The sequence below is a fragment of the Stegostoma tigrinum genome, chromosome 38, assembly GCF_030684315.1.
Source record: "Stegostoma tigrinum isolate sSteTig4 chromosome 38, sSteTig4.hap1, whole genome shotgun sequence".
Classification (NCBI taxonomy): domain Eukaryota; kingdom Metazoa; phylum Chordata; class Chondrichthyes; order Orectolobiformes; family Stegostomatidae; genus Stegostoma; species Stegostoma tigrinum.
The window spans coordinates 14,881,457-14,904,523 of record NC_081391.1 but is presented as its reverse complement, the minus strand read 5'-3'; the positions used below and the strand labels follow the sequence as shown (position 1 = coordinate 14,904,523).

At 43.7% G+C, this 23,067-nt stretch overlaps 1 protein-coding gene across 1 annotated transcript; it reads left to right on the top strand.

Moving 5' to 3' along the window:
• The first annotated feature begins 1,386 nt into the window (after positions 1-1,386).
• LOC125447320 (dual specificity protein phosphatase 8-like) lies at positions 1,387-21,104 on the top strand. Its single transcript, XM_048521650.1, has 7 exons — positions 1,387-1,553; positions 7,151-7,372; positions 10,079-10,217; positions 12,310-12,476; positions 13,503-13,662; positions 15,350-15,473; positions 17,582-21,104. Exons 2-7 carry the CDS (start codon positions 7,157-7,159, stop codon positions 18,507-18,509), a joined length of 1,734 nt encoding a protein of 577 aa, XP_048377607.1. The 5' UTR covers positions 1,387-1,553; positions 7,151-7,156; the 3' UTR covers positions 18,510-21,104.
• The last annotated feature ends 1,963 nt before the right edge of the window (positions 21,105-23,067 follow it).

Genomic DNA, 23,067 nt, shown 5'->3' with positions numbered 1-23,067 from the left:
CATTGTGTGCTGTGACAGATGGATTTCATCTTCAGGCTCATAACTGAAGGTAGGTGAGGGCACGGAGGACTGATGATATCTTACATAGACTTGTGACAGTCAAAGATTCGTATGGCACAGTGGGAGTCCATTTGCCCTGTTGTGCCTTTATTGGCTCTGTGAAAAGATTTCCAATTCATTTGACTTGCCCTGCTGTTTCCCCACAGCTCTGCAAATTTTAACTTTACATGCCTAGTTCAGATTTCAAAAGCATATAAAACAAAAGAATGGGCATTAGTTTCCCTTCTGATTTCAGTAAGGAAAAAGAGAGAAACTGTGTCTGAGAAATTGTAGTGATTGTAACAAGGTCAACCGGGTGGACCTCATAGAATATGAGATCCCTGATTGGGGCTGTTAGCCTGGTCTAATTGGGGAGCCCTGGCTGACAGATATAAGGAGGAGCATCTGAACTCATGCTCACTCGGAGGGCTGGCTCTGAGGAAGCTGGGCTAGTGTCAAGTACTATGCATGTGTAAATAAAGGGTGATAAGATGTCAGCCCCTGTGGAGTTATTTCAGTAATGATGTCTTTCACAACCCCCCAACTCCTCATGCGCAAAGGAAGTGTAGTCCAACACCAGATCTTTGAGCACGGATTTGGGGTGCTGCTGTGTCAGATGTGCTGTCTTTTGGGATGAGAAGTTAAACTGTGAGCCCTGTCAGATGGATGCAAAAATATCACCTGGCTGCTCATCAACTAGGAGCAGGGGTCAAGTCCCCATGGTGTCCTGATCAATATTTATCAATCAACCAGCATCTTTTAAAAAAACTGATCATCTTTGTCATTAACAGATCTTGTGGGATCTTACTGCGCACAATTTGGCTGCATCATTTCCAACAGAACAACGGAGGCTCACCTAGTAAAAAAAATGCTTCATTTACCTCAAAGTTCTTTGGACCAAGGGTTTCCAGACTCAGTCTGTTGCTATGATTTAAACAATACTAAGCAGATCATTCAAAAACCCAGACAATGACAGGCAAGAACAATGTTTCACAATTCAATAAACCGATTTAACAATAGAGGGGGCACCAGTCAATCAGCAGAAAGGTTGATATTAAACAAATGGTGCAGAGGAAATACATGGGATGTGCTAATTTAATTATTTTTCTCTCTCTCTGATTGTCAGTCTGATGGATTGTCTTTTAAATCTATGTCTTTGTGCATGTCCCAAAGAGCATTCGGCATATAAAAACCCCTGACATCAGTTAGAAAAAAAACAACACAAGGGAAAGCCTGTCATTGGTCAGAGATGACATATTTGCTGTACCTGAACTATTTTTAACCGCATTACCTCATTGTGTGGAGAGGGAGGGGGGAATTCAAGCTATTTCACTGAGTTACAGAGAGAGAGAGACAGAGAGAGAGATAGAGTGTGTATGTATGTGTGTGTGTGCATCCTACATGCATGGTGCAACGATTCTTTTTTCACCTGCAGTCGACTGAAATAAACATCAAAATAGCTGCCGCCGTCAACAAGAATTGCAACGAGAGAAAGGTTATTTTTGTTTTTTTTGGTAAGTTTGTCTTTGCAAGCAAACAAAAAAAATTAAATCTCTTGCATTGTGATGATAAGTGTGCAAATGCATCCGAAACAATAGATGGGGTTAACCCAAGGGAATTGTTATCGTGACATGAAGCTGAGGAATAATATTAGAGATTGCAATGATATTGCATCGCGAGCGAATTTCTTAATGTCAGATGCAGGCAAGCAATTTTTTGCAAGATGTTGGCTGATTTTAAAATATGCTTCATTACGTTATCATCATGTCTGTTTTTTTTATTCAAAACAGTCGTGAGTCGGAAACTTAAATGCATTAGCTTTATTTACAGTTGTGAATAGCAGCTCTGCAGTTAGTTCCGCGTGTTAAATATTTAATCGATTTGATATGATTTACCCCGACATCTAAGGTGCCTTGAAGCGATGCATGAGAACTAGGTTTTTTTAAAGTCTGTTTTTAAGAGTGTATCCTTCCAGTTCAGATGAGATGCAATGAGCAGCTTTCAACATTCCCCACTTTAAATTGAATAAGCAATTACACAGTACAGCGGTGGATGCTGTTTTTTTGTTTATAATGAAGGAAAGGTGAATGAATACGAAAGCAATGAGATGATGGCGTATCCATGCAAGATATTCGCTGGACTATTGTTCCAAAACTGCCGGTTAGAACTGATGACCCTACAGTACAAAGGATTGAGGGAATACCCAGATGATATTAGGGACTGCAGGATATGGTTAAGATGCCACTTCGACATACGAAGGTCTGTATTCCCAGACCAAGAGGAAAATTTAATAGAAGTTTTCAAAATCACACAGGAGGCTTGATAAGGTAAATGCTGAATGGGAAACAAGAGTTTGGGATTAGTGCCACAGTGGAGGTGGCGGGGGGGGGGGGGGGGGGTCTTGCGGATTTAGAATGTTTCTTATGCGGAATATTATGATCTGATTTGGCTGCATAATCTACGGTTTAGTGCAGATGGCATCTCTCAGAAGGGACGTTAAACTGAGGTGCCCTCTCAGGTGAACATAAAAGGTCGCCATCTGAAGAAGAGCAGGAGGATGGTGATGTTCTGTTCAGGCTCTTTGTTGACATGTAGCCTTCAAGCAATATCACTGGTTCCGACCATCTGTTCATTATCACATATCTGTTTGTGGGAGATTGGCAATTACTGGTCAAGTTTCCTTTTCTCATTGGCTGCAAAATGCTTGGGCATGCCCTACGCTTACAAATGATACAAAATGTTCTGTTTATAAATATGGGGCAAGTGACCACATTGAGCACTAATCAAAGAACTCTTAGGAAGGAAACATTTGGAGAGGAAACAAGGTGTAGGGAAAGGGAAAGAATGGCCTTCAGGGGCTGAATGGCCCCCTGCTCCTAATTGGTATGTTCTGATGATATGTAAAAATAAAATCTAGGCCAGTCTCTGACTATGTAATTGACTTAATTAATAAAAGAAAAACTATTCGAAAGACGTGTTTATTCTGGACAGATCTAGGCAGCAGAGGAATGTGATCTCTGAGGAGATTTGTTTTGCAGAGAGAGAGAGAGATACACAGATCAGGGTTTCTGGAATATAACATTTTCCAACCCAGGCGTAGCAATCCCAAGCAGAATGACATACAGCGAAAAGGATATTGAACTGATTATTGTGGCCCTTGCACATTACACGGTTTGTTTAAAAAGACTCTGGGATAAACTTCTCTCCCTCAACATAGTGTCAGGGGATCTATAACAGACATAGTAAGAACTGCTGATGCTGGAGTCTGAGATAACAAGGTGTAGAGCTGGGGGAACACAGCAGGCCAGGCAGCATCAGAGGAGCAGGAAGGCTGATGTTTCGGGTTGGGACTGTTCTTCAGAAATGGGGGAGGGGAAGGGGGCTCTGAAATTAATAGAGAGGGGGGCGCTGGGGAAGGTGAGTGCAGGTAGGTAGTGGTGGGGATTGGTCAGTGAGGTGTTTAACATGGAGGGTGCCATAGTTAAAATCTCATCCCAAAAGTAGTGCCTCAATATTGCACTAGGTTTTGTCAGCCCGCTACAAAATGGGACCTGACCACATCAGCGTTAGAAGTGAGCATGCAACCCACTGAAGCACATTAATCACGGCCCACTGTACGTTCAGGAGAGCTAGCACAAGGTAGAGGACAGTAATACATCCTTGCAGAAACTGGTAATACGAATGTCTCCATTATTGGAAGGTTCAGCTCATTTCTGATGGGATGTTGTAGCTTTTTGCTTACTTTAGTCTAAAAACACATTTCCACTATCTGCTGCGTGTGGACAAGACGGGGAACTGTGTTTCTCGGGTCTGCAGTTTCGCCAGCATTTGCTGTTCTCTAGTGAAGCTAAACTATAGTGTAAGGAAGTTATTTGCGTTGTTGTACTTTGTCACCATCGTGAGGGATCCACAAGGGGGCTCAGTGTTGGGAGTCTGTCTCTGAGAATAGTTGGTGTCAACAGTAGCCTAGATAGCAGTGTCCCTATCAATCAGTGTCACCAATTGGGAGTGTTTCCCCATCAACAAAACGGCAACCTGACTGGCAACTTACAGCTCATTCAGGGCAATAACTGTACCTCAAGGCAGCATCAAGCTACATTTGCATAACACCTTTAATGTAATGAGACATCCTAAGATGCTTCAGGGGAACAAATATTGACACCCAGAAAATAAGAAGTTATTAAGATAGAAGATTAAAGACTTAGGAAGAGCAGCATCTGAAGTTGAAAAGCAGGGTGGAAGTTTAGGGAGAGTATTCCAGAGCTGAGAGACCAAGGCAACTGAAGGCTAGGTTGCCCATTGTTGGAGCTATAAAAACTGGGGATGCTCAACAGATCTGAATTAGTAGAGTTATGAGATCTCAGAGCATTATGGGGCTCAGGAGATTTGATTGACAATACAGAAGAATGATTACTATCCCAGAACCTGGACCCAAACTGAGAGGGGGCACGAGACGTGACTGTGCAGTCAGCAGACAAACCACATCCTTTTTTTGCTGCAATTGAAATGTCAGTGCAACTTCCAATAGCAGTCACTGGATAGTGTTGGTGGGCAGACTGCAGTTCACTCTGATGCTGCAGTGAAAACTGCAGAACAGTTCAATGATATGGCCCACAGTCACTCTGTCAAGGCTTAAGGTCTAGTCATGTACATGATGAATACAGCAGGAGCCCCCTAAGATGAGTTAAGGTCTTTGGGGGGGATTGAGGGAGGTTGTGGTACATTGATATTGTTCCTGGCACCAGTTATCCACAGACCAATAATCTATGGATATGGGTTGTAAACCCACAATGGTACATTGGTAACATTTCAAATCAATAAAATTTAAAATTGAAAACTTGCCTTATGTTGACTATGTAACATTGTTGGTTGTCATAAAATCCCATCTGGTTCACTAATTTCCTTTAGGGAAGGAAGTCTACCATCTTTACCTGGTCTGGCCTACATGTGATTCCAGACCCACAGCAATATGGTTGACACTTGATTTGATTTATTTATTGTCACATGTTTCTTGTTACAAAAATGCAGTGTAAAGTGCTGCATAGTATCAACACTCTCTTAGTAAAATAGAAAATGCTGGAGAAACTCAGCAGGTCTGGCAGCACCTGTGGAGAGAGAAACAGTGTCAACATTTCAAGTTTGATACGAAGGGGAGTCACGTTGGATTTTCAACAATAGAACATAGAACATTACAGCACAGTGGAGGCCCTTCGGCCCTCGATGTTGTGCCGACCTGTCATACCGATCTCAAGCCCATCTAACCTACACTATTCCATGTACGTCCATATGTTTATCCAATGACGACTTAAATGTACTTAAAGTTGGCGAATCTACTACCGTTGCAGGCAAAGCGTTCCATTCCCTTACTACTCTCTGAGTAAAGAAACTACCTCTGACACCTGTCCTATATCTTTCACCCCTCAATTTAAAGCTATGCCCCCTCGTTCTCGCCGTCACCATCCTAGGAAAAAGGCTCTCCCTATCCACTCTATCTAACCCTCTGATTATTTTATATGTTTCAATTAAGTCACCTCTCAACCTTCTTCTTTCTAATGAAAACAGCTTCAAGTCCCTCAGCCTTTCCTCATAAGACCTTCCCTCCATACCAGGCAACATCCTAGTAAATCTCCTCTGCACCCTTTGCAAAGCTTCCACATCCTTCTTATAATGCGGTGACCAGAACTGTACACAATACTCCAAGTGCGGACGCACCAGAGTTTTGTACAGCTTCACCATAACCTCTTGGTTCCAGAACTCGATCCCTCTATTAATAAAAGCTAAAATACTGTATGCCTTCTTAACAGCCCTGTCAACCTGGGTGGCAACTTTCAAGGAACTGTGTACATGGACACCGAGATCTCTCTGCTCATCTACACTACTAAGAATCTTACCATTAGCCCTGTACTTTGCCTTCTGGTTACTCCTACCAAAGTGCATCACCTCACACCTGTCTGCATTAAACTCCATTTGCGACCTCTCAGCCCAGCTCTGCAGCTTATCTATGTCTCTCTGCAACCTACAGCATCCTTTGTCACTATACACAACTCCACCGACCTTAGTGTCGTCTGCAAATTTACTAACCCAACCTTCTACAAACTCATCCAGGTCATTTATAAAAATGACAAACAGCAGTGGACCCAACACCGACCCTTACGGTACACCACTAGTAACTGGTCTCCAGGATGAACATTTCCCATCAACTACCACCCTCTGTCTTCTTTCAGCAAGCCAATTTCCGATCCAAACTGCTATATCTCCCACAATCCCATTCCTCCGCATTTTGTACAATAGCCTATTGTGGGGAACCTTATCGAATGCCTGGCTGAAATCCATATACACCACATCAACCGGTTTACTCTCATCTACCTGTTTGGTCACCTTCTGAAATAGCTCAATAAGGTTTGTGAGGCACGACCTTCCCTTCACAAAACCGTGCTGACTATTCCTAATCAATTTATTCTTTTCTAGATGATTATAAATCCTATCCCTTATAACCTTTTATAACCTTTTCCAACACTTTACCAACAACTGAGGTAAGGCTCACTGGTCTATAATTACCAGGGTTGTCTCTACTCCCCTTCTTGAACAGGGGAACCACATTTGCTATTCTCCAGTCATCTGGCACTATTCGTATAGACAATGACAAGTTAAAGATCAATGCCAAAGGCTCAGCAATCTCCTCCCTGGCTTCCCAGAGGATCCTAGGATAAATCCCATCCGGCCCAGGGGACTTATCTATCTTCACCCTCTGAAGGATTTCTAATACCTCTTCCTTGTGAACCTCAATCCCACCTAGTCTAGTAGCCTGTATCTCAGTATTTGTCTCTACAGATGCTGCCAGACCTGCTGAGTGTCTTCAGCACTCTCTATTTTTATTTCTTATTTCCAGCATCTGCAATGTTTTTCTTTGATTTGTTTGACTAATAACTGCCCCCTGAACTGGCATAGCAAGGCACGCAGCTCAAGGGTAATTGGGGTGGACAAATAAATGCTGGCTTTTCAGCAATGTCCATATGCAACAAAAGAAGAAAAACAATTCAAGGTGATGGATGTGTGAATTTAAATGATGAATAAAAAGTGTGATTTTTATTAAAAAAAATTTCATCTCCAGAATCAAATGGCAGGAGACAAGAAGCCAATGAAGACCATCAGGGCCAATCAGCTGGCTGCCATGTTGCAAGGCCAGAAGGAGAAGATGTTGGTCATTGACTGTCGTCCTAATGCTGACTACCACAACCTGCACGTGCTAAATGCCGTCAACATCTGTGCCACAAAGGTCACGCCTGAGAGAGAGTCACTTGCTGAACTGCTGCAGCCAAGCCCAACAGTGATGGTTTGTTCTGGCTACTTTGTTCACTCTTATTCTCTCTTTTTCTCTACCCCCACCTCCCCCACTCCCCAATCCCTGATGAGATTGTTTTTTGCATGGAACAAGATGTTTGAAATCATTAAACTTTTAATAGTTAGGACTACCAATCCTCCAGAATGAACTGACATTGAAGATTCACTGCTTTCGGCAACATTAAAGAAACATTTACCCTCACTCTGAGCATTTTTATTTACCAGTTACAATAACTTATTGGACATGGGAGTGACAGACATAAAACATCCTAACTTGAGTATTGCCGAGAAAAACAAGATATGCGGTTGAAGCTTTTCACCTTGCACTCACCAGGACAAGATTGCAAGAATACCAAATCTCAAAGGGAACAACAATTTATATTACATGAGAAAAGGGTACTGATCGGTTGACTTCTGATTGGTCTAAGCTTAGCTATGGATAAGGTAGCAAAGAACCACCGAACCCCACACTCTTGTTTCATTCAAATAAGGAGCAATGTTTGAACATGTTCCTTCGGTTTGCAGAGGACAGGTCCTTGTGTATAACTTATATATTTTCACCACATTGACTTGCCAATCAGTCAGCACACTTTTCCTCTTGCAGGACAAATTGTTGCTATCTTTGAGATTTGGCATTCTGGTGATTCTGTCTTGATGAGATGCAAGATAAAAAGCTTCAAGGGCACAGCTCAGAAGAGTTTGGGAGTTCTTGTGTACAATTCACAAAAAAGCCAACTTATGAGTTCAGCAAGTTTATCAGAAAAGCAAATGGAGTTTGGCCTTTACTCCAAGGGAATGGAGTATAAAAATCAGGAACTGTTGCTGATACTATACAGGTCAGACAGCTGGAATACTGGGAACAGTTTGGGTCCCTAATCTACGGAAAGATAGAATGGCATTGGAGACAGTTGGAGAAAGTTCATGTAGTGATTATAACAAGGTCAACCAAAATATTAGTTCCCTGATTGGGTCTGTTACCCTAGTTCAGTCAGGGAGCCCTGGCTGACAGGTAAAAACAAGAATGTCAGAGGCTCTGTTCACTCTGAGAGCTGGCTCTGAGGAAAACAGACCAGTGTCAAGTACCATGCATGCGTAAATAAAGAGTGGCTTGGTGATGGGATACCGGCCTCTGTGGAGTTATTTCAGTTCAGGGAGCTGATTCTTGGTATGGAGGAACTGTTTGATTTGGAGACATCCTGTAGGTTGGGCCTGTACTCATTAGAGTTTAGAAGAATGAGAAGCAATGTTATTGAAACATATAGGATTATTAGGGGACAAAGAAGGTTAGATGTGGAAAGGCTGTTTTCCCTTGTGGGAGGTCCTGGATATGGAGAGTCGGTGTCATGAGAAAAGGTCAGCATGTACTGACTGGAATTTAGAAAAACGAGAGTCAACCTTATTGAAATGTGCCAGATTCTAAGGGAACACGATAGAATAAATTTAGGAAGGTTTCTTCCCATTTCTGGGGAGTCTAAGACCAGAGGGCATAATCTCAGAATAAGGGGTCAACTGTTTAGCGAAAGTGTGGTATTCCTTACCACTGAGGGCTGTCGAAACTGAATCATTATGTATGTTCAAGGCGGAGATAGAAAGATTTGCAATCAGTAAAGAAATCTCAGGTTGTGGGGATAAGGCAGGAAAGTGGAGTTGAGCATAATTGTTTCATCCATTGGTCTTATTGAATGGCACAGCAGATTCAGTGGGCTTAGTGATCTGCTTCAACTCCTACATCTTTATCATTATGTCTCTTTTTTCAGCAATAAACACCCAGTCGTGCAATGAATGGGTTACTGCAAACACGAGGGCCATTCAACCCTTTGAGTCTATGATTTGTTCTCAGCAACAGAAACTTAGAAATCCTACATTGCAGTTTTTTTTCCCCATAGCCCTGCAAACGTTTTCTCCTAAGCCACTTATCCAGTGACCCCCTTGAAAGCTGTGATTGAGAATGCCTGCATCACGCTCTCTGATGTTCCGGATCCAACCACTTGCTGAGTAAAAACTGCTCTTCCTCACACCACCACAGCTTCTTTTGCCAAACATCTTACATCAGTATCCCTCAATTCTCGATTATGCCACAGCTTCCTCTACCTGTTCAGACTTAGAAACTTTGGCATTAGAGTCTGTTTGTTTTCTGATTGGCCGTGGGACGGTTGGCACCATGACAATTAACTAATAACAGTGTGACTAATGATGGTATGGAGTGGGGCAGTTGGAGGCATGAGGTCATGTGAAGCAACACATCTGACCAATCTTAATGGGAGTGAGCCAGAGCAGTGATTAAGTTGTGACTGGATGGTAAAGCAGTGACTAATGCTGTAAGGGACAAGGGTTCAATTCCTACCACTGCAGCTGTTGGAATTTACATGGCCAATTAATAAAATGCACAATGTTACACCAGTCTCAGTAATGGTGACCATGACAATTATCAGCAATTGTTTAATGATCAAGTCTGGTTTTTAAGGGAAGAAAATCTGCTCTGGCCTACATGTGACCCTAAAGGCACAACAATGTAGTTGACTCCTCACTGCACCTCTGAAGTGGCCTGGCCATTTCGAGCGTAATTAGAGATGGGTAATAAACACTAGCTTTGCCAGCGTTGCTTACATCCCATGAAAGAGTACAAAAATAGTTGAGAAGTTAATAGAGAAGAAGAGCTGTATTGTGACCTTATTAATTGTCTCTCATGAATCCCCAGATAAAGGACCTACAAGTAAAGGAGCTGGTGCTGTATGACCAAGAAACAAAAGATGCGAAATGTCCTCCAGCCACCGACATCATCACAATCCTCCTGCGAAAACTGGAGAAACAATTCAACAATGTATATTTTCTTAAAGGTACAGCCTATATAATTTAAAGGGGAAGTCCCACTGTTGGTACCTTTTTGTCATTAACAATACATGGTTCCAGTAGCATGACAGCAATGCCTACGTACTAGTAATCCAGGGGTAATAGATCCAGGGGTATAAGTGAATCACATCGTGACTGCTGGCAAATGTAAGTTCAATGAATTGAACAACATCAGTTGTGGTAACCATGAATCCACCAGAAAACCCATTATCTTCTCTAATATCCATCAAATGAGGAAAACTGCCACCTTTTCCCAATCTGACCTACATGGGACTCCAGATCTACAGCAATGTGGTTGATACTTAGCTGCCCCTGAATTGGCTTAGCAAGCCACTCAGTTATTTTTTTAAGAATCCCGAGCAGGCCATTTGAGCCCATACCAACCCTCCAAAGAGCATCCCACCCAGACCCACTCCCCTGTGCTATCACCCCGCATTTCCCACAGCTAATCCACCTAACCTGCACATCCCTGAACACCATGGAGTAATTTAGCACGGACGATCCACCTAGCCTGCACATCCCTGGACACCATGGGGTAATTTAGCATGGCCAGTCCACCCTAACCTGCACATCTTTGGCTTGTGGGAGGAAACCCATGCAGACATGGGGAGAATGTGCAAACTCCGTACAAGCAAGTCACCTGTGGCTGGAATTGATCCCTCCCAGTCGATGTGAGGCAGCAGTGCTAACCACTGAGCCAGCGTTCTTATAGTGGTTCACCACTACCTTCTCAAGGGCAATAAGGGATGGACAATAAATGCTGAGCTTGCCAGTGATGGCCACCTTTTGTGAAGGAATGAAAAAGAAAATGATCCAGGCTGGGTTTTATATTCATTTTCACCTACCCCTTCTATTGTTGTCCCATCCTCTCCTGATGAATGTTACTGGGCTGCGAGCAAAAGCAGGCAGCTAAGTGCAAATACCTTGGCTATATCCTCCCAGTGTAAGTCCAGAGAGTAAAGATAGGCAAACTGTTTTAGCTCGGAGAATTCCACTGCCTGATGCAGGTTTCACTGAGTGTTGATTAAGAGATGAGACAATGGCTGAATCCCCTTTCATCAAGTAGCGTGAAGGTGTCAAAGTTAACAGGCACTACTTAACAACCACCTCAATATGATAAAATGTCGACCTTCCTTGTATAATAACATTCTCCATTCGCTTCAGTGATTTTGAGTAAGAATGGAACAAATCAACCAGGGTGCTCACTGCTGACCTTTATCCCGTGTTAGACATTGCATGCCTTTGGACACCAACTGAAGACTGCACTGGCTGTGATGCCTGCCCTAGTGGAACAGCCTCTGATCACTTGGTAACCAGGCTTAAAAAAGAGTGACCAGCCTGAAGCAGATGTGGCCAGACAGCATGGCACCCAATACTTTCAGAAACAAATAAGGGAATGGTAATTGCAATTTATTGGGATGATTCCAAAGGCCAAGACTAATAGTCTAGGGGCCATGGGTTCAAACGCCACTGCAGCTGTGAGTGGAATTTAAATTCAGTTAATAAATCTGGAATATAAAGTTAGTCTGATGGCCACCTATCGATTCCCGTCTGATTCACTGAAGTGTTTTAGGGAAGGTTATCTGCTGTCCATGCCTGATCTGGCTTACATGTGTCTCCAGACCCACTGCAACATGATTGATTTTCTCCTGCCTCTGAGTTGGCCTGAGCAAGCTGTTTGATTCAAGGTCAACTTAGGGACAGACAACAAATGCTGGCCTTGCCCCTGCTACCCACATCCCATGAAAGAGTTAAAGTGTGGATGGCCATTGGTATTGAACACATGATTTAGGAGCAGAAGTAGACCATTTGGTCCCTCAAATCAAGAGGAAAGCAGCTAGACCAGAGGCTACTCATTGAACTGTACCCCAGAAAAGAACCAGTATCTTTGGTGACAAACTTGAGATGGTAATTTTAGTATTATGACTAGGAAAGAGCCTTCGTTATTGGTTGCGGTTTGGTGAAGCAAGTGTATTGGCTTTAATAGGGAAAGGACTGTTGAAGAGCTCTAAGAGTGTGAAATATTCTTATCCTTTTTGTCTGGTTCCCTCTCATGCTGTTCCCTTCTCTTCTTTACAGGAGGCTTTCTGGAGTTTTCCTCTTGTTTTCCCAGCTTGTGTGAAGGGAAGTCAAGCAATTCCTTGCCCAGCAGCTTCTCACAGCCGTGTCTCTCCACATGTGAAATGGGACCCACTCAGATCCTCCCATATTTCTACTTAGGCTCCCAGAATGATGTTTTGAATAAGGTGAGTAAGGCACAGGCCAGAGGATACAGGCCTATAACAACCAGTCTCGATTGAAACCAGGGGCCAGGATCAATCTTACCCCCAGCTTCAAAGAAACTCCATGGGATTCTCCCAGAACTTCAGCAGAGGATTGGTGGAATTCTTGGAGAAATGGCAAAGATTGGCACTCGTACCATTTCTCTAGGAATTCTGCCAGTCGTTTGCTGTGGGACATCGAATGGAAATCACCAATTAGGAATGGGATTGAAGCTGGATAACGGAGATCTTGGGATTTTTGTTCAATCACTTTTGAGGATGAGAGGAGCTGTTGTTGAGAAATTTCACTGAGAAGTTTAAGCTGCAGCATGAGAGCATGTATTAAGTTTGATTGTGCAGGGACTGTAGAAGGTGATGGGTTTGGGGCAGAGTTTAAAAGCCACAGAAGACTGGAGTGGACTGTGCAGGAGACTGCAGAGGCAGCTTCAGCTGTGATAGTGAGACTGGATGACGTGCAAGCTTCATTCAGTGTCCTGATAGGGTCAGTGACATAGCAACAGGATTTTCTTTGGAGTTACTGAATTTTAAAGGAGATGTGATTATCTGCCGAGCAATGGGACTGAAAGTTATAAAGCCAGATGTGAGTACATAGCTGATTAAATAATTCATGTTGTATCTACTATGCGTTACTCAGTACGTCACAAAAGTAGTTGATGGAAAGTGTCTCTCATCCTGGTTTAAATTGCTTCACTGGGAATCATTGGATGAAGTCACGTATTGGATGAAATGAGGACTGACTGCTTCTTATTCCTTAGTCTCTGATAATTTTCATGAAAACGAGGAGGTAAGGCTTGGGTTGTTTAAAGACTAAGTTAGGGGAGGAAGGCAAAGTTGAGAGAGCTGGTGTCCTTCGCTGTTTGGAATCCCAGAAAAGAATGGCGTTGAGCAGGAGATCAATCTTCATTTCAACGTGATGATGGCACAAAAGGAGGAAGAAGGTGGTGCAGGAATGCAGATAGATTTTAACTGCTGTGCAACTTTCTTTTGCAGGAGGTGATGACTCAGAATGGAATAACACACATTTTGAATGTGAGCAGTAACTGCCCAAAGCCCATGTTTATCCCCGACAGCCATTTCCTGCGGATCCCAGTCAATGACAGCTACTGTGAGAGTCTCTTACCTTGGCTGAACAAATCTGTGGAATTCATAGGTATGAAGTTGAACAGCGAAATGCGGACTAGCACATGGAGGGATGGGGCAGGGGGTGGGACATGTAGATACATTCAGCAATTCACCCTGGTGCCAGTGAATATCATAGAGTCGCACAGCACAGAAACAGACCTTTAAGTCCAAACAGTCTATGCTGACCATAATCCCAAACTAAACCACTTCCCCCTGCCTGCTCCTGGCCCGTATTCCTCCAAATATTTCCTATTTAGTACCTATCCAAATGTCTTTTAAGTGTTGTAATTGTCTCCACATTCACCACTTCCTTAGGAAGTTCATTCCACACAAACCACACACTGTTTTTAAAAAAATGCCCCTTGTGTCTTTTTTAAATCTTTCTACTCTCACTTTACAGTTTTCTAGCTTAACTCACACCAAACAGTTTACCCATCGTGGTAACAAAGTGTGGGTCTGGATGAACACAGCAGGCCAAGCAGCATCTTAGGAGCACAAAAGCTGACGTTTCGGGCCTAGACCCTTCGTCAGAAAAGGGGGATGGGGAGAGGATTCTGCCTGTGTTTACTGACTTACATTGGGTTCTGGTCTGTCACTAGCTCAGACTTAAAGTCCTTCTCATTAAGTTCAAATTCCTCTTTGGCTTTGCTATCTCTGTAACACACTCCAGCTCTGCAACTCTCTAAGAATTCTGAGCTCCTCCAATTCTGGCTTCATGTGCAGTGCGATTTCCACTACTCCACCATAAGTAGTCATGCTTTTAATTCCCAAATCCTGAATTCTGGAATCCCTTCCGTAATTCTCCTGATTTAAGACTTCCTTTAAAATATCTATTTGGTCAAGCTTTTGGTCACCAGTCCTATTTCTTATAATAATATTTCTTTATGGGTCTCATGTCAATTCTTTTCTGATAACAGCCTTGTGAAGCCCTTCGGGATGTTTTACTCCAATAAAGGTGCAATATGATAAAAGTTGTTGTCCTTATTTTGCACACCCCCTTCAATCCCCCAACAAAGTATCTCAAACAGTGGACTCCTTCACCTTTTCTGAAGAAAGGTCCTGACCCAAAACGTCAGCTTTCCTGCTCCTCTGATGCTGTCTGGCCTGCTGAGTTCCTCCAGCTCTCCACTGTGTTATCTCCTTACATACCCAGTTGTCAACCTATGCTTCATCCAGTTGGAAGTTCTTCATATCTGACCCGGAATAATGACTGACAACCACATATCAGAGCTGTGTGCTAGCAGAAACATTATCCCATCCATGCCAAACAGCTGCATGGTCAATTCTTGCAGATTTGTCGCTGCCCCCATAGAGATCAGACCAGGAAACACCTGAGTGTATGGCTCAGGAAGCATTTTAACTAATAAGATTAAGGGAGGAATGACAAACGTCTTTCCAGCGAAAGATCTTATATCCACTTGGGGACCTGAAGCATTGGAAAGATCCCACGGCATTTTTTGAAGATGAGTAGGATGTGCGTTGAACATCTCTCTCTCTCAACTTGCAGCTGCCATTTATCTTATAACCGTTTGTGGGTGCTCGCTAGGCATAGACTAGCCGTGGGATTTCCAAGGGTATAACCGTGACTTCATGCAGAAGTATTTTGTTGGCTGTAAAGTGCTCTGGAACACCTTAACGATTTAAAAGTGGTTAAATAAACGCAAGTTGGTTCTTCCTTTCTTAATGACATTCTTGACACTAACTGTTTCACACAGACACAGTGCGGTCAATGAAGTCTCGGGTTTTAGTGCACTGCTTGGCTGGGATCTCGCGGTCTGCAGCAATCGCTATTGCTTACGTCATGAGGACAATGGATTTCTCTTTGGACGATGCATACAGGTATGAACAGAGCAACTTCCAGAGGATTTGAGAAACAGAAGCAGCAAAATGTAGATGCAGATTCTAAGAGAGAAGGACAAGGCTTTATGACAGTGTTGACAGAGTGAAGCTAGTTCGATCTGCATCAGATCAGAAATTTGAATCATTCATTGAAAGTAAGCTGTAATGCAACACTAAGATCATATGTAAATAGTTGCTAGAACTTGAATATCTCTGAAAAAAAGGGATATATTGCTGGAGCTTTTTATCTTACACTCATCAGGACAAATGCAAGAATGCCAAATTTCAAGCAATTAAAATAACTTAATCTCCATGTGAAAAGAACACTGATTCATTGGCAAGCTGGCTTTGATTGGCCAAGAGACTACCATGGAGGAGTGATAGGAAACCGTTAGCCCCCACAAACTCCCATGTAGTTCAAAAACGGTTTGAACATATTCCTTTTGTTTTGCAGAGAATGGGTCCTTGAATTTGAATATATGCCACTTCTAGTGGGAGTAAGTGGGACATGTATGCGCTTCACCAATTATCTTCAAGTATTTCAGAGGTGAGAGATGTGGAGAAAGTGATCAAGGGAGAGGGAGACAAATAAGACCAGGAGGTGGAGAAGGAGAAAGGTGCAAGAAGAGAGAGAGAGGTGTGGACACAGATAGCGCGACAGGATAAAAACAAAGAAAACAGAGACAGAGGGGGCAACAGACATAGTGAGGAGAAATTATGGATGGAATGTTGACATGGAAAAACAAGAAGAAGAGAGAAAAAAGGATAATCATGAGGGAAGCACTTTTTCACAATTGAATTGCAGAAGCCTGAATTATTTCTCTCAGTCGATGGACAGTAGGTTAATTGAAACATTTATAACTGAGTACAATGGCTTGTGATTTGTTTTTGTTCAGTCAGGGCACCAACAGTTAAAGATGTTGGAATGGGATTGGAAGTGCTGATCAATCATGATGTCATTGAATGATTGAACAGCACAAGAAGCTGAATGGCCTTGCCCTGTTTCTATTGTTCCTAGTGGAGGGCTTGTGGGCTGAATGGCATCCCTCCCACCTTTGTCTTCTTCCCGCCTCCCCGAACATTCAGCATTCTTTTCTCAAATGCCAAAGTGTGTCGCAGTGTGACCATGTGTTATTGCCACTTCCTCAGCTATGTCTGTAAATGACCTTGGCTGCTATAGTGAAGCTTATCACAGCCAAGCTGACTCCTGCCCTTGTCCCAAGCCCAGACGGCTGTGGCTCAGTGGTTAGCACTGCTGCGTCACAGTGCCAGGGTCCTGGGTTCAATTCCACCCTTGGATGACTGTCTGTGTGGAGTCCTCCCTATCTCTGTGTGGGCTTCCGCCCACAGTCCAAAGATGTGCAGATTAGGTGGGCTGGCCATGCAAAATTGTCTGTGGTGTCCAGCTGTATGTAGGCTAGGTGGATTAGCCATGAGAATTGCAAGGTTATGGGGATAGAGTAGGGATTTGGTTCAGATGCTCTTCAAAGGGTCAGTGCAGCCTCAATGAATGGCTGAATGGCTTCTTTCTGCATTGAGGGGATTCTGTGATTCCATGCTGCACCAAACAGCAGGGTCCCTGGTTATGCCTGCCAACACTCACTCACCAGATCATTTGGGTGAAAGGGACTTCTTTATCTTGCCTAAAATGTGGGCATCAAATACACAACAACACCATCAAAGCCAGCATTTGTTGCCTAATCATTAACTGCCCCAGAACTGAGTGGCTCGTTGGGGCATTTCAGAGGGCAGTTAAGAGTCAACCACATTGCTGTGGGCCTGGAGTTACAAGTGAAACTCGACCAAGTTAAGGATGACATGGCACATCAGTGAACTAGGTCAGCATATAACAACAATCAAAGATATTTGTCCTGGTCATTACTGAGATTAGCTTCATATTTTCAGTTTTTTCATTTACTGGCTACAGTGGTGGGATGTGAATCCTGCTCCCACAGTATCAACCCCTGAAATACTAGTTTAGTGATAGAACGATGACATCACTATCTCCTCTAAAAGGATGAGAGGGCTGTTGTCTGCTTCTGTGACTTTTAAAATCATTTTTGCTTGTAATTATCTTGTGAAGAATAATTATTATTTGCCATGATCAGGTTTGTGAAAGACAGAAGACCCTCAATTTCGCCGAACTTCAACTTCCTGGGCCAGTTAGTGGAGTACGAAAAGACCATCCTACAGATCCAGGCTTCGGCCCATATGGGACAAAACATCCTTCATCCTCAGAACAGCCCAACGCAAGAAGAAGCCAACCAGCCAGATACTTGTGAAGACCCCGAGGAAGATGCAGAGATACCTGCCCGTCATTTTCCCACCTTGAACATTCCAGCACAGCACAAGGATCTTTCAGGTAAAGGAACTGACAGTGATGTGAGCAGCAATCGCAGAGATCCAGAGATGGCAGCCTTACAGCAGGGGTTCTCCGACCTCCGCCTCTCACCGGAGCAAATATCACACACCAGCTGCTTGAAGCGCTCTTTCTCCCTGGACGTGAAGTCTGTCTACTCTTCAGACTCACACATTGGATGCTATCAGACTGCACAGCCAGCGGAGACAGGCCCTGTCCCAAAGCTTCTGGGCTTTCAGAGCAAGTTAGTCACTAGTACCTTCAACCCATTCACCCTCTTGTTCGGCAACGCCAGGAAAGGCCGTGGGAAAGACAGTGCCGTACCCAATGGAGGCTCACAGGCGTTGAAAGCCCAGCAGAAATGCAGCTGTGTTGAGAATGCTTCCCCTGTCACTGGGGCTGACCGAGGACCAATGTGTTCACCTTGTGTGACTCACCGGAAGGACGGTGGTCAGAATGATCCCACCGCAAGAGTGACGCTGAGCTTGCCCGTTGCCAGGCAACCATCATCGCCGCTGCTCGATTACAGTAGCTGCCTCATAACAGTGCATGGAAAGAGGACACAGTTATCCCTGTTTGAACACCCTTACGGTGGCCCCACGGATTGCAAGGCCATCACACCCGATCATATCACGAGGAACGTGGGCCTGTACGCTGACAATGTGGTGAAATCCTAAACCTCATTGTGAAAATGAACAAGCACATCCCGTGATCTGTTCAGACTGGATTTGCACCTTCTAAGAGGAAGGGTAGACAGGCCAAAGAACTTTGCACTTTCAGCCTGTTCTTTCTCTCTTTGGCCACAGATGCCCTCTGCGGTAGGCCTAGGCTCACTTGATCATTACCATTCCTGAGGCCCATGTCGTATTTCTCAGGTGTTTTACTGTTGCACCTGACTTCAGGACATTCTTTAATCTGTTGAGATGTTGCTAAGAACAGAACATAGTCAAAAGGTGAACACTTTTGCAAAAACAATGTCCATAGGAAAATAGTGAACAGACGTTTAACAGAGCTTGAATGATTGGACAGACCATTGTTCCTCAGATTGAAACTTAACAATGAGGAACAAAAGATTAACTTGGAATTAAGACCGAATTTCTTTGAAAAACAATTTAAAACTAAAATTATTTTGTTGGGACACAGGTGACACTGGTCCTTACTGGTTGATGTTATTTTAAGGATTATGGTGCCGGGGTTTATTAATCGTGAAGGGTTGGCAGAGGGGTACATGTGGATGCCAGTGATCTTGAAGGGAACATGATGGTTTCTTTGCTGCTAAGGCCATGGAAATGTTCTGTGTTGAACTGGAGTTGCCATGAGGGAACAATAAAGATGGGTAGACCTCCTTGAGTTTTATACGATTATGTCTATGTGCGTATGTTGTGGATGGAAAGGGTTGGGAAGAAAACTTTTCTGCTTTGCCCCCTCCAGATCTAAATAAAGTGGCTGCTGTCCACAGTAGGTTAGATTGCATATGTTCTTTGGAGGAAACAGCTTGATAGGCTGAAGGGTCTCTTCTGATTTCCTGTTTTTCTAATGCTTTTATACGAGCGTGGGGGCGTTGGGTGGGGGAGGGGGGTGTAGTAACTTTGGGTTTTGTCTCCTTCCTGAGGGAGTCACGGCTGTTGTCTGTGGGGCTTGAGTGGTGGAGTGACTTGTGTTGTTATGTTAGGTTAGATTCCAGCCTCCCTCCCGCAGCAGTTACACTGACTGTGTGAATCACCACATGAAGATATCAGCTTTGGACTGGCTCCCATATCGGGAGGGAACAGGTGAGGGCTGAGCGGCCGCATTCCTAAATGTAACATTGTACTTCAGGTAGAATAACAGCAGAGAAAGAACTGCCCCGTGCAATGAAGAGCACTCTGCCGTATAAGGTAATGGTTTTGAAAGAGTTCATTTTTGACCTATTCTGAACTTGACTCAATCCAATAATGTGACACAGCTGCTGGGCGGAGAATCAGTATTAATGCTTTCAGAATCATCACCTTATACAGTAACCACAAACAACCAGAGGAGCTCTCGATAAACTAGTACTGTTCACCCAATAGGTCCAATTATTCATTTAAGAGCTATGTCTGTACAAGAGTGCTGTCCATATTGTCTTTAATGCAAACAATGAGAACCTCCACAGAAAGTTGTCAGACTCCCAGTCAGAGGCCCTGGCTAATCTCAAAGGTCCCGGGACCAGGTATTTATTACAAGGGGTTTCTCACGGTTTGGAGAGATAGGTCAGATTGATTCTAACACTCTGACTGTTTCAGATGCCGCCTGAGAGGCCTTGGTGCCAAAGTCTGGTCCAGCATTAAGATGTTGTTCTCTTACTGAGACAGACAAGTAGCCCTTTCAGTGGAGGGTACCATCTTCCCATTCAGAGATCCCAACCTCATCTGACATGTCAATACAACTTAGCTCCAAGCCAGAGTGACAAAAGCTAGGGGTTGTTCAGCAGATGAGGGGAAGGGAGAGAGAAAAACACATCTGTTTTGTTCTTAACACGCCATCTTGTGTGGGACTTGAACACCCATATTTAGATCTCAAACTAAGACCCAAGAGGATACATTGGGCCTCAGCTTAAAGGGTCAGCTCTGAGATGGCACTCTGGCAGTGCAGTAGCCCAGCAGCACTGCACCTGAGTGTCTGGATGTTGTGCTCAGGCCTCAGGACTGGGATTTGAACTCACAATTACCTGACTCTGTGGTTCGAAACTACCAGCTGAACAAGAGCTGACAACCATAGCTATCAGTGTGTTGAAGAACAATTTTCAGCTGTAACGTCACAGTACCACAAAAGCAGGCTATACCGTATACATGTTAAGACTAACTACCTGCATTGCTTGAAATTAAGCCAATGTTAATTAGACATGCATTGGGTTAGAAGACAATGGTGCCACTTCTGGAGTCAAATCGAATTTAGATCAGGGTTGTGATAAGTGAAATGACCCTCATTACGAAACTGCTGTCAAACAAGAACAGTCAGCTTTGCTGAGGGAACTAACAGGATGGTTGGGAAAGGAAAAGGAAAAGTCACATTACTCACCTTGCTTAAAGGATCATGGCAGTGCAGAGGAACCTTTACTCTGTATCCAACTGTCACAGTGCGTGGCCTGAGAATGTTTGCTGGTTTAGATTGAGCTTTCCCCTGCTTTTTCAACAACGCTACAATGTTTTGGAGCAGCATGTTAGCAGGCCTGTATGCTTTCTTTTGCATGAAAATTGTTGTCAAGATTTCTTACCACAATGTTGATTAAAGATATTCTTGTTTAATATGAATGTGCTTTCTTGTGTTTGGAATGAATGAACTTGAATGAAAATGAGGGCTGTAGAACTACTTCCTTGTTCAGAACAGTTTAGAACCAGTTCCTTCATATTTTCTCCACTTTCACAGATAATGAAAGGAAACATGTCTTTTATTATCAATGACATATTCACTACCAACAAACTGTAGTTAGTACTGCTCTTAGTTTTTCTCTGTAAATCCTTGTAATCTCTAAATCCTCTTTGTTCTTTCTTCCTCCACTCATATAAATCTAACACTCACTGTACCATTGGCTGTTCCAATTCAATCTTTTCCCAAAACCTCCAGCCTGAGGAATTTGTTGCACCCTCAAACTTCCTTTGCTTCTGCAGGTTTTTCTTTCGGAAAAGAAACCTCATATCTCCCAGCTGCTGGTTTAAGATCTTTGCCATCTTCTCTCTCAGTTGTTTCGAACTCTGCTGGGGGTGCTGTGAGCTTTTAGAGTCATTACAACAGGAAAGGAGGCCACTCGATCCATCCAATCCACCACAGTTTCTTACTTAAAAGAAATTCCATGTCACAGCATTAGATAAATTATTAGTATTTGGCTCAAAATCTCTTAGGCTTATCCTTTAAGTGTGTTTTTTTGTTGTTGAGAATTTGTATTTGGCATTGAGGGACTCCAATAGCTTTTTATTAACTTCCATTTAAACATTATTAAAATAAAGTGGACTTGGTTGGATTTGTGTTGTTATCTTCATAATGAATATTCCATGGGGCGGCACACTACCTCACAGCACCAGGGAGCTGGGTTCAATTCCACCCTCAGGCGTGTCTGATGGAGTTTGCATATTCTCACCGAGTCTGCGTGTGTCTCCTCTGGATGCTCTGGTTTCCTCCCTCAGTCCAAAGGTTTGCAGATTAGCGTGGATTGGCCATGCTAAATTGCCCATATTGTCCAGGGATGTGCAAGCTTGGTGGATTACTATAAACCATGCAAGGTGTTGTGGCCTCCTGTACATCGGGGAGACCAAGTGGAGGCTTGGAGACTGCTTTACAGAACACCTACGCTCAGTTCACATTAAACAACTGCACCTCCCAGTCGCAAACCATTTCAACTCCCCCTCCTATTCCGCAGACGACATGTCCATCCTGGGCCTCCTGCAGTGCCACTACGATGCTACCCAAAGGTTGCAGGAACAGCAACTCATATTCCGCTTGGGAACCCTGCAGCCCAATGGTATAAATATGGACTTCACAAGCTTCAAAATCTCCCATCCCCCTACCGCATCCCAAAACCAGCCCAGCTCGTCCCCGCCTCTCTAACCTGTCCTTCCACCTATCCCCTCCTTCCACCTCAAGCCCCACCCCCATCTCCTACTTACCAACCTCATCCCACCCCCTTGGCTTGTCCGTTCTCCCTGGGCTGACCTATCTCCTCCCTAACTCCCCACCTACACTCACCTTTACTGGCTCCATCCCCACCTCTTTGACCGGTCTGTCTCCTCTCCACCAATCTTCTCCTCTATCCATCTTCTATCCGCCTCCCCCTCTCTCCCTATTTACATCAGAACCTTCTCCCCCTCCACTATTTCTGAAGAAGTGTCTAGGCCTGAAACGCCAACTTTCTTGCTCCTATGATGCTTCTTGGCCTGCTGTGTTCATCCAGCTCTACACCTTGTTATCTCCAAAGAGTAGAGATGGATGGAAGATCTACCAATAATTGGCAGTCTGGTCGGAGGAGGCACAGAGTCACGAGGAGTGTGAGGTAGGGAGCATAATATTGAGGATGTTTCCTGAGATGGATTGACCAAGTAATTTGTAGATGAAGATAAATATTTTAAATTCAATATTGTTTGCAAGACAGAGCTGTATACATCAATGTGGCCAAGGGTGAAACGCCAGAACAATTGCAAAAAGTCATGGGGAAGTCATGGCAATTGTGTCATGGTATTGTTGCAGACTAGTAATCCACAGACCTAGATAATGCTCTGTTTA